Below are 12,731 nucleotides of genomic sequence, written 5' to 3' on the forward strand. Positions count from 1 at the left end.
TGAGTGGTTTGTGAATAGGAGAGGTTACATAGCAGTCTGTTCACAGGGCACACAGTGACATTGGTGTGAGTGGTGGATGAATAGGATAGTTTAAATAGCAGTCTGTGCACAGGTCACACAGTGACATTGGAGTGACTGGTGGGTGAATAGGATAGGCTACATAGCAGTCTGTGCACAAGGCACACAGTGACATTGGTGTGAGTGGTTTGTGAATAGGAGAGGTTACATAGCAGTCTGTTCACAGGGCACACAGTGACATTGGTGTGAGTGGTGGATGAATAGGATAGTTTAAATAGCAGTCTGTGCACAGGTCACACAATGACATTGGAGTGACTGGTGGGTGAATAGGATAGGCTACATAGCAGTCTGTGCACAGGGCACACAGTGACATTTGTGTGAGTGTTGGGTGAATAGGATAGGCTACATAGCAGTTTGTGCACAGGGCACACAGTTACATTGGTGTAAGTGGTGGGTGAATAGCATAGGGTACATAGCAGTCTGTGCACAGGGCACACAGTGACATTGGTGTGAGTGGTGGGTGAATAGGATAGTCTACATAGCAGTCTGTGCACAAGGCACACAGTGACATTGGTGTCAGTGGTGTGTGAATAGGAGAGGTTACATAGCAGTCTGTGCACAGGGCACACAGTGACATAGGTGTGAGTGGTGGGTGAATAGGAGAGGTTACATAGCAGTCTGTGCACAGGGCACACAGTGACATTGGAGTGACTGGTGGATGAATAGAATAGGCTACATAGCAGTCTGTGCACAGGGCACGCAGTGACATTGGTGTGAGTGGTGGGTGAATAGGATACGCTACTTAGCAGTCTGTGCACAGGGCACACAGTGACATTGGTGTGAGAGGTGGGTGAATAGCATAGGGTACATAGCAGTCTGTGTACATGGCACACAGTGACATTGGTGTGAGTGGTGGGTGAATAGGATAGGCTACATAGCGGTCTGTGCACAAGGCACACAGTGACATTGGTGTGAGTGGTGGGTGAATAGGAGAGGTTACATAGCAGTCTGTGCACAGGGCACACAGTGAAATTGGTGTGAGTGGTGGGTGAATAGGACAGGTTACATAGCAGTATGTGCACAGGGCACACAGTGACATTGGTGAGTGGTGGATGAGTAGGATAGGCTACATAGCAGTCTGTGCACAGGGCACACAGTGACATTGGTGTGAGTGGTGGGTGAATAGGAGAGGTTACATAGCAGTCTGTGCACAGGGCACACAGTGACATTGGTGTGAGAGATTGGTGAATAGGATAGTTTACATAGCAGTCTGTGCACAGGGCACACAGTGACATTGGTGTGAGTGGTGGGTGAATAGAATAGGCTACATAGCAGTCTGTGCACAGGGCACACAGTGACATTGGTGTGAGAGGTGGGTGAATAGGATAGGCTACATAGCAGTCTGTGCACAGGGCACACAGTGACATTGGTGTGAGTGGTGGGTGAATAGGATAGGCTACATAGCAGTCTGTGCACAGGGCACACAGTGACATTGGTGTGAGAGGTGGGTGAATAGCATAGGGTACATAGCAGTCTGTGTACATGGCACACAGTGACATTGGTGTGAGTGGTGGGTGAATAGGATAGGCTACATAGCGGTCTGTGCACAAGGCACACAGTATCATTGGTGTGAGTGGTGGGTGAATAGGAGTGGTTACATAGCAGTCTGTGCACAGGGCACAGAGTGACATTGGTGTGAGTGGTGGGTGAATAGGATAGGCTACATAACATCTGTGCACAGTGCACACAGTGACATTGGTGTGAGAGGTTGGTGAATTGGATAGGTTATATAGCAGTCTGTGCACAGGGCACACAGTGACATTGGTGTGAGTGGTGGGTGAATAGAATAGGCTACATAGCAGTCTGTGCACAGGGCACACAGTGACATTGGTGTGAGAGGTGGGTGAATAGGAGAGGTTACATAGCAGTCTGTGCACAGGGCACAGTGACATTGGTGTGTGTGGTGGGTGAATAGGAGAGGTTACATAGCAGTATGTGCATAGGTCACACAGTGACATTAGTGTGAGTGGTGAGTGAATAGGAGAGGTTACATAGCAGTCTGTGCACAGGGCACAGTGACATTGGTGTGCGTGGTGGATGAATAGGAGAGGTTACATAGCAGTATGTGCACAGGGCACACAGTGACATTAGTGTGAGTGGTGAGTGAATAGGAGAGGTTACATAGCAGTCTGTGCACAGGGCACACAGTGACATTGGTGTGAGTGGTGGGTGAATAGGATAGAGGTTACATAGCAGTCTGTGCACAGGGCACAGTGACATTGGTGTGTGTGGTGGGTGAATAGGAGAGGTTACATAGCAGTATGTGCACAGGGCACACAGTGACATTGGTGTGAAAGGTGGGTGAATAGGAGAGGTTACATAGCAGTCTGTGCACAGGGAACACAGTGACATTGGTGTGAGTGATGGGTGAATAGGAGAGGTTACATAGCAGTCTGTGCACAGGGCACACAGTGACATTGGTGTGAGAGGTGGGTGAATAGGATAGGTTATATAGCAGTCTGTGCACAGGGCACACAGTGACATTGGTGTGAGTGGTGGGTGAATAGAATAGGCTACATAGCAGTCTGTGCACAGGGCACACAGTGACATTGGTGTGAGGTGGGTGATTAGGATAGGCTACATAGCAGTCTGTGCACAGGGCACAACACAGTGACATTGGTGTGAGTGGTGGGTGAATAGGATAGGCTACATAGCAGTCTGGGCACAGGGCACTCAGTGACATTGGTGTGAGACTTGGGTGAATTTAATAGGTTACATAACAGTCTGTGCACAGGGCACACAGTGACATTGGTTTGAGTGGTGGGTGAATAGAATAGGCTACATAGCAGTCTGTGCACAGGGCACACAGTGACATTGGTGTCAGAGGTGGGTGAATAGGATAGGCTACATAGCAGTCTGTGCACAGGGCACACAGTGACATTGGTGTGAGTGGTGGGTGAATAGGATAGGCTACATAGCAGTCTGTGCACAGGGCACACAGTGACATTGGTGTGAGAGGTGGGTGAATAGCATAGGGTACATAGCAGTCTGTGTACATGGCACACAGTGACATTGGTGTGAGTGGTGGGTGAATAGGATAGGCTACATAGCGGTCTGTGCACAAGGCACACAGTATCATTGGTGTGAGTGGTGGGTGAATAGGAGTGGTTACATAGCAGTCTGTGCACAGGGCAGAGAGTGACATTGGTGTGAGTGGTGGGTGAATAGGATAGGCTACATAACATCTGTGCACAGTGCACACAGTGACATTGGTGTGAGAGGTGGGTGAATAGGAGAGGTTACATAGCAGTCTGTGCACAGGGCACACAGTGACATTGGTGTGAGTGGTGGGTGAATAGGAGAGGTTACATAGCAGTCTGTGCACAGGGCACACAGTGACATTGGTGTGAGTGGTGTATGAATAGGATAGGTTACATAGCAATTTGTGCACAGGGCACACAGTGACATTGGTGTGAGTGGTGGGTGAATAGCATAGGGTACATAGCAGTCTGTGCACAGGGCACACTGACATTGGAGTGACTGGTGGGTGAATAGGATAGGTTACATAGCAGTCTGCGCACAGGGCGCACAGTGACATAGGTGTGAGTGGTGGGTGAATAGGATAGGCTACATAGCAGTCTGCGCACAGGGCACACAGTGACATTGGTGTGAGTGATGGATGAATAGGATAGGCTGCATAGCAGTCTGTGCACAGGGCGTGCAGTGACATTGGTGTGAGTGGTGGGTGAATAGGATAGGCTACATAGCAGTCTGTGCACAGGGCGCGCAGTGACATTGGTGTGAGTGTTGGGTGAATAGCATAGGGTACATAGCAGTCTGTGCACAGGGCACACAATGACATTGGTGTGAGTGGTGGGTGAATAGGAGAGATCACATAGTAGTCTGTGCACAGGGCACACAATGACATTGGTGTGAGTGGTGGGGTGAATAGGAGAGGTCACATAGCAGTCTGTGCACAGGGCACACAGTGACATTGGTGTGAGTGGTGTGTGAATAGGAGAGGTCACATAGCAGTCTGTACACAGGGCACACAGTGACATTGGTGTTAGTGGTGGGTGAATAGGATAGGATACATAGCAGTCTGAGCACAGGGCACACAGTGACATTGGTGTGAGAGGTGGGTGAATAGGAGAGGTTACATAGCAGTCTGTGCACAGGGCTCACAGTGACATTGGTGTGAGTGGTGGGTGAATAGGATAGGCTACATTGCAATCTGTGCACAGGGCACACAGTGACATTGGTGTGAGTGGTGGGTGAATAGGAGAGGTTACATAGCAGTCTGTGCACAGGGCTCACAGTGACATTGGAGTGAGTGGTGGGTGAATAGGATAGGCTACACAGCAGTCTGTGCACGGTGCACACAGTGACATTGGTGTTAGTGGTGGGTGAATAGGAGAGGTTACATAGCAGTCTGTGCACAGGACACACAGTGACATTGGTGTGAGTGGTGGGTGAATAGAATAGGCTTACATAGCTGTCTGTGCACAGGTCACACAGTGACATTGGTGTGAGTGGTGGGTGAATAGGAGAGGTTACTTAGCAGTCTGTGCACAGGACACACAGTGACATTGGTGTGAGTGGTGGGTGAATAGGATAGGCTTACATAGCAGTCTGTGCACAGGTCACACAGTGACATTGGTGTGAGTGGTGGGTGAATAGGAGAGGTTACATAGCAGTCTGTGCACAGGGCACACAGTGACATTGATGTGAGAGGTGGGTGAATAGGAGAGGTTACATAGCAGTCTGTGCACAGGACACACAGTGACATTGGTGTGAGTGGTGGGTGAATAGGATAGGCTTACATAGCAGTCTGTGCACAGGGCACACAGTGACATAGGTGTGAGTGGTAGATGAATAGGACAGGTTACATAGCAGTCTATGCAGATGGTACACAGTGACATTGGTGTGAGTGGTTTGTGAATAGGAGAGGTTACATAGCAGTCTGTTCACAGGGCACACAGTGACATTGGTGTGAGTGGTGGATGAATAGGATAGTTTAAATAGCAGTCTGTGCACAGGTCACACAGTGACATTGGAGTGACTGGTGGGTGAATAGGATAGGCTACATAGCAGTCTGTGCACAAGGCACACAGTGACATTGGTGTGAGTGGTTTGTGAATAGGAGAGGTTACATAGCAGTCTGTTCACAGTGCACACAGTGACATTGGTGTGAGTGGTGGATGAATAGGATAGTTTAAATATCAGTCTGTGCACAGGTCACACAGTGACATTGGAGTGACTGGTGGGTGAATAGGATAGGCTACATAGCAGTCTGTGCACAGGGCACACAGTGACATTGGTGTGAGTGTTGGGTGAATTGGATAGGCTACATAGCAGTTTGTGCACAGGGCACACAGTTACATTGGTGTAAGTGGTGGGTGAATAGCATAGGGTACATAGCAGTCTGTGCACAGGGCACACAGTGACATTGGTGTGAGTGGTGGGTGAATAGGATAGTCTACATAGCAGTCTGTGCACAAGGCACACAGTGACATTGGTGTCAGTGGTGTGTGAATAGGAGAGGTTACATAGCAGTCTGTGCACAGGGCACACAGTGACATAGGTGTGAGTGGTGGGTGAATAGGAGAGGTTACATAGCAGTCTGTGCACAGGGCACACAGTGACATTGGAGTGACTGGTGGATGAATAGGATAGGCTACATAGCAGTCTGTTCACAGGGCACACAGTGACATTGGTGTGCGTGGTGGGTGAATAGGATAGGTTACATAGCAGTCTGTGCACAGGGCGCACAGTGACATTGGTGTGAGTGGTGGATGAATAGGATAGGCTACATAGCAGTCTGTGCACAGGGCACGCAGTGACATTGGTGTGAGTGGTGGGTGAATAGGATACGCTACATAGCAGTCTGTGCACAGGGCACACAGTGACATTGGTGTGAGAGGTGGGTGAATAGCATAGGGTACATAGCAGTCTGTGTACATGGCACACAGTGACATTGGTGTGAGTGGTGGGTGAATAGGATAGGCTACATAGCAGTCTGTGCACAGGGCACACAGTGACATTGGTGTGAGTGGTGGGTGAATAGGAGAGGTTACATAGCAGTCTGTGAACAGGGCACACAGTGACATTGGTGTGAGTGGTGGGTGAATAGAATAGGCTACATAGCAGTCTGTGCACAGGGCACACAGTGACATTGGTGTGAGAGGTGGGTGAATAGGATAGGCTACATAGCAGTCTGTGCACAGGGCACACAGTGACATTGGTGTGAGTGGTGGGTGAATAGGAGTGGTTACATAGCAGTCTGTGCACAGGGCACAGAGTGACATTGGTGTGAGTGGTGGGTGAATAGGATAGGCTACATAACATCTGTGCACAGTGCACACAGTGACATTGGTGTGAGAGGTTGGTGAATTGGATAGGTTATATAGCAGTCTGTGCACAGGGCACACAGTGACATTGGTGTGAGTGGTGGGTGAATAGAATAGGCTACATAGCAGTCTGTGCACAGGGCACACAGTGACATTGGTGTGAGAGGTGGGTGAATAGGAGAGGTTACATAGCAGTCTGTGCACAGGGCACAGTGACATTGGTGTGTGTGGTGGGTGAATAGGAGAGGTTACATAGCAGTATGTGCATAGGTCACACAGTGACATTAGTGTGAGTGGTGAGTGAATAGGAGAGGTTACATAGCAGTCTGTGCACAGGGCACAGTGACATTGGTGTGCGTGGTGGATGAATAGGAGAGGTTACATAGCAGTATGTGCACAGGGCACACAGTGACATTAGTGTGAGTGGTGAGTGAATAGGAGAGGTTACATAGCAGTATGTGCACAGGGCACACAGTGACATTGGTGTGAGTGGTGGGTGAATAGGATAGAGGTTACATAGCAGTCTGTGCACAGGGCACAGTGACATTGGTGTGTGTGGTGGGTGAATAGGAGAGGTTACATAGCAGTATGTGCACAGGGCACACAGTGACATTGGTGTGAGAGGTGGGTGAATAGGAGAGGTTACATAGCAGTCTGTGCACAGGGAACACAGTGACATTGGTGTGAGTGATGGGTGAATAGGAGAGGTTACATAGCAGTCTGTGCACAGGGCACACAGTGACATTGGTGTGAGAGGTGGGTGAATAGGATAGGTTATATAGCAGTCTCTGCACAGGGCACACAGTGACATTGGTGTGAGTGGTGGGTGAATAGAATAGGCTACATAGCAGTCTGTGCACAGGGCACACAGTGACATTGGTGTGAGGTGGGTGATTAGGATAGGCTACATAGCAGTCTGTGCACAGGGCACAACACAGTGACATTGGTGTGAGTGGTGGGTGAATAGGATAGGCTACATAGCAGTCTGGGCACAGGGCACTCAGTGACATTGGTGTGAGACTTGGGTGAATTTAATAGGTTACATAGCAGTCTGTGCACAGGGCACACAGTGACATTGGTTTGAGTGGTGGGTGAATAGGAGAGGTTACATAGCAGTCTGTGCACAGGGCACACAGTGACATTGGTGTGAGAGGTGGGTGAATAGGATAGGCTACATAGCAGTATGTGCACAGGGCACACAGTGACATTGGTTTGAGTGGTGGGTGAATAGGAGAGGTTACATAGCAGTCTGTGCACAGGGCACACAGTGACATTGGTGTGAGAGGTGGGTGAATAGGATAGGCTACATAGCAGTCTGTGCACAGGGCACACAGTCACATTGGTGTGAGTGGTGGGTGAATAGGAGAGGTTACATAGCAGTATGTGCACAGGGCACACAGTGACATTGGTGTGAGTGGTGGGTGAATAGGATAGGCTACATAGCAGTCTGTACACAGTGACATTGGTGTGAGTGGTGGGTGAAGGCGCTGCTGCTATCAGTCTGCATAGCGCTTCTGGTCACATGGCCACTCCCGCAACAGGGCCCCTATGCAAAGCAATACAACTACAACAACTCAAATAAAAATAATGTTGGCAGAAGCGATTTCATCATGGGTGAAGCCACGAACAACAGCTAGGGGTCCATTTATCAAAGTGTATTTGAGGATTACCTCAAATACTAAGTATCCCCCGGATGTATGAAGGAGGGACCCTACATTGCCGCTGGAAGCCACCTCCCCCATAGGTTTCTATGGGGGAAGCGATGTTGCCAAATTTACTAATATCTGGAATGCGATGCATTCCCGATATTGGCCCCCGCAGCTAACACCATCTGAAGACGTTGTTAGCCGCTGTAGCCTATGGGCTACACCGCGCACTATTAGCCGGTGGAGGGATCCGCCAGAACCCTCCCCGGCTATGGCGGATGTGCATGTGCAGGCCACGGAGCGGTGCATGCACACCACCCCCTGCACTGGCCGGCCGCTCTCCGCAGACATCGCAGGGACGGGCTCCTATCGGAGCCCATGTCCCTGCATGTCCCGGATGGTACATCCGGACTATAGGATCGCTTTTTGCAATGCGATCAGGGTCGTTACTGGCATGTCCTGATTGCATTGCAAAAGCGATCATTGATAAATGGGCCTTCTATGGTTATATATAGCAGATATTTGGGGTCTACAGTCAAGAATAGTGGTATGCTGAATATCTCTACAAGAATTGCAGGAGATATGTGGCGTACACATAGAAATAATGATGGTACAGTAAGTGCAAATTATTTATTTATTTTTAAAAATTTTAACATATTTAGAATTGAGGATTTTATAAAAATCTGTCAGTTTTTTTTAAAACGGGATTGAGTCACTACATTTGCATATTTACCTGCATGGAACATAAGCCAGTACATATGTGAGCTCTAATTTAGATTACTTATGACTAAATTAACAAAGTGTAAAGATTGTTTGTTGTTTAAAAAAATAAAAATCTTAATAATAATAATTTCCCTGCTGTCAAAAATGGGTTCACTTTTGGGTGCCTGCTGTCATTCAAGTAGTTACATTTACTGAAATAATTCATTACATTTCATCTGTCAAGCCCTAATTATGTAAGTCATTTCTTCCCAGGAGAAAGAAATATTTCACCCGGGAGACTCGGGAGTAACTTTTGAAAGGGAAAAAACATACAGTTCTGGAGTTTTATGGTTCCCCGTGGCAATATTTTTCCGACTGATCCGCGGCCGGCCTCCTTAGAGAGCTCGTTCCAATCATTAACACACTTGCCATTTATTTTTCATTTTTTTAAGACTCGGAAAGACTTTAAATCACAGATCCCTCGCTGTAAATCTCTGAGCGCCACTGTCTGTTATTTGATAATTTGCACCTTAGAAATTGACACATCCTCAATGGCTACATGTTTCCCAATCGCTAATTAATTCTGCATTCCGCAGGTTCTGCAGGATCACCAGCTGTATTTAGATGACGATCAGTTTAACGACTTAACCCAAAAATTGGGATTCACAAAGGAAGGGCTAAGTTATCTGGACTTTGTGTCATTATTTGAAGGTATATTTTCTATACATAATAATGTTATATTCAGATGCGCAGATATCTTGTGTTGACACAAGCGTCAACTTTATCATTTTGTTATATAAGTTAATGAATCTCTTCTTTTTGCAGTTGTTTATAAATACTCACAGGCAAGGGAAGTCCTTGTGAACTCTACACTCACTCAAACCCTTATATACATGTTAGGAAACTAGTTTAAATAAATCAGGTATTATCATCAGACATAATTACAGCACCCCCCAGTGGCGGGGATTATTGTCACAGCCTGGTATTATACATGTTGTGAAAAGCCCTATCCCTTCTATGGGTGCTATAAATTATCTACAAGATTATTATTAATTTGTGAGCCACATCCAACTAGGCATTACATAGCCTTGATTTGAAAGCAACCATGATAACACTTGGGACAATGTTATTTATGATATATGGTGCCAGCTGCGTGGCAGTATTAATGCCATATATGTATAGAAAACAGAAAGACTTTTGTTATCAGCACTAACGATAGTGTACTGCAAGCCAGCCACTGTATAGATGTCACCCTCTGTACCAGAGAGGTGAGTGCACTTAAATGCAATTCAATGGTGTGTTAAGCTGGTCACACATCTAAAGATTATCTGTCCAACCAGCCAACTAATTGATTGGTTGGAATGAAAATCTGGTAACGTATGGGAGTAACTGATGATCAGCAATTTGCTCCTAAATGCCAGAAAACAGATGAAAATGGCGTCAGACAAGTTTGTTAAATGTTTGATCTAAACAATTTGTTCAAACAACAGTTTTTGTCCATTTTCCGGCATTTGGGAGCAAATTGCTGATTGTCATTTTCTTTCATACCTTACCAGATTTTCATTCCAACCAATCCACTAGTTAGAAAAACTAATATAGTTTGCAAATATACAAACTATATAACTTTCAGGCGCTCACAATTAGTGATGATGTACAAAATAGTAAACGATAGCTGCTCCTAATAAGGAATATTCCTGTGATTCCCACCTAGTAAGAAATATAAAAAAATCTGAACATAGCGTCAATTAATATATCATTTGTGACACTAATAACAAATTTTGGTATCTACTTGTATCGACTCATCAGACAAAGAGCGCTAATTTAACAAAAAATATAACAATTTATTAACATCATATGTATAAATACACATATATCTACAACATAATTACATGAAAATTATAAAATACATGAAATAAATATAGACACACAAAGAATTATATAAAACCAATCTGGTAAAAAACATAGGTTGGCTTAAATATACAAAAACCAGAAGAAATTCGCCCCTGCAGTGGGTGTCTCTTGCATAAAAAAATGTTTCGTTATTTAAATAGCCACGTCTGCTCCAGCTCCACACAGCACTAATCAGACAGTGGAAACAAGGAATCCGTCTTTCCTCTCATACAGGAGGGAGTATTAGTATATTTTGGCTCAGATCTTTAACAAGTGTAGTTGTCTCCACTTAAAACATTTTATCCCCGTGATTTATATGAATCAGGGCCTGATTCAGAGCTCGCTCGCTCTGAATCAGGGCCCTCCTACATGAAAATGGAGCGGCCTCTTGGACGCTCGTATAGCTGTGGGTGACCACCCACAGCTATAGCAAGCGTCCATGATGATGGTCGCGATGGTCAAGACCATCGCAACCATCGGGCTTGCGACGGAGACCCTGCGGTAGGGTCTCGCTGCCGCAAGCCCTGGAGTGATTTTGGCTCTATCAGAGCCAAAATCACTCCCACTGACATAACTACTGATGTCAGTGGGGCAGGCTTCAGACGGCCTCCGTCTGGCAGCCACGCCCCCTGGCACGCCCACCAATGGGGGCGTGCTGTCAATCAACATCGACAGCACTTTGGTGCGAGACCCGGAGCGACGGCTACCCCGTCGCTAGCCGGGTCTCGCGCATGCGCACGACGGAGCTCCCTCTGTTGTGCGCATGCGGAGTAGGGCACCATCGATCCGCTTGCGAGCGTCCTGCACTCGCGAGCGGGTCTGAATCAGGCCCACAGTCCATACGGCGGTGTAAACTTTAATCTTTATCGTATTGTAGTGGAGGGCAATCTGCTTTAGTACAAATAGCAGAGTTCGTCTATTAGCATATTCAGCCACATCAGTTCCCCCCCACTCGCGCAGAGCGCTATTGCTTACCGCCGGCCGGCTGGCGTGAAGGATAATTCGCTCTGTCCGTAACAGATAATCCACGGTCATTAGATACCAAGGTGTGGGTAGTTGTTCCTCAGGCTGTGCGTCCTTCACTTACACTGCGGTATTCGGGTCGCTGCTAGCAGCTGGAGCAAGAGATTTGCAGTCATTACCATATCTGTAATGCAAGGTCATAGCAAAACCCATGGGGGCACCATAGCACAATTGCCACAGGCCCCCCCCCCCCACTGCCCCACTTCCCCTCCACACCCTACTCAGAGCGGGGCGGACGCTCACCTCCTGAGCCCTGTGGTCAACTTTTCATTTCTTACCACTGCGCTGCTGCAAGGCCCGTCCAACTCCATCTCTCCTCACTGATGCTGGGAAGATGCATGTTCATGGCAGGGATGTCCCAGAAGGCTCACCACAGCCATACCTTCTCCCAGCATCAGCGAGGAGAGACGAAGGTGACCCGAGACCGGGACAGCAGATTTGCTGCTCTGCAAGCAGCACACTTGTAAGAAATTAAAAGCCACCCATGGGACTCTGGAGGTGATCACCCACCCAATGGCAGCGTAAGTGGGTGCAGGGGGAGGACCGGGCCCCAAAGGAGGCCCGAGCCTCATAGCAGCTGCAACCTCAGCACCTACTTTAGCTACACCTTTGCTATAATGGGTGCAGGGTGTGCAGTGCACACGGCCCCGGGGTCCAGTGGACACACACCGCACACCCAGCACCCATATAATTATACTCATTCTCTCTGGAGTCCTGTGTTGGAGTTGCAGTAGCAGCAGAAATCACCACAAAAATGGAGCAGCGGCCATTTTCCCAGAGATTAGCGCATGCACAGTAGAGAAGTCACCAAGAATGCACCATTTTTCCAGAGACCTGCACATGTGCAGTAGACTGCCAGAGTCTACAGCGACGCAGAGAAGAATGGGGCCTGCCCAGGTCCTGCACACGGGCCCCTCCTCTCTTAAACTGGCCCTGTTTGCAGGACACTATTGTCTTTGGTTTCTAGTGAATTGATAGACTGGATCCCCATGAATACTGGTCAAGCACACAATATGGCGGCCTCCACTGACTGAATAATTATTTGGCGATGTTATTTATATAATTAAATAAAAAAAAATGTTTTGACCCATTTGGATAGGTA

The 12,731-nt window shown here is 47.6% G+C and overlaps 1 protein-coding gene across 1 annotated transcript in view; it reads left to right on the plus strand.

Annotated features, from left to right (window-relative positions):
• EFCAB6 (EF-hand calcium binding domain 6) overlaps window positions 1–12,731 on the plus strand; it is a 174,060-nt gene that overhangs the window by 121,681 nt on the left and 39,648 nt on the right. The window contains exon 17 of the mRNA XM_088478314.1: window positions 9,313–9,427. Coding sequence (XP_088334440.1) covers window positions 9,313–9,427 — 115 coding nt within the window. The remainder of the gene's footprint in view (window positions 1–9,312; window positions 9,428–12,731) is intronic.

The sequence above is a fragment of the Taudactylus pleione genome, unplaced genomic scaffold (assembly GCF_031769625.1).
Source record: "Taudactylus pleione unplaced genomic scaffold, aTauple2 ptg000212l, whole genome shotgun sequence".
Classification (NCBI taxonomy): Eukaryota; Metazoa; Chordata; class Amphibia; order Anura; family Myobatrachidae; genus Taudactylus; species Taudactylus pleione.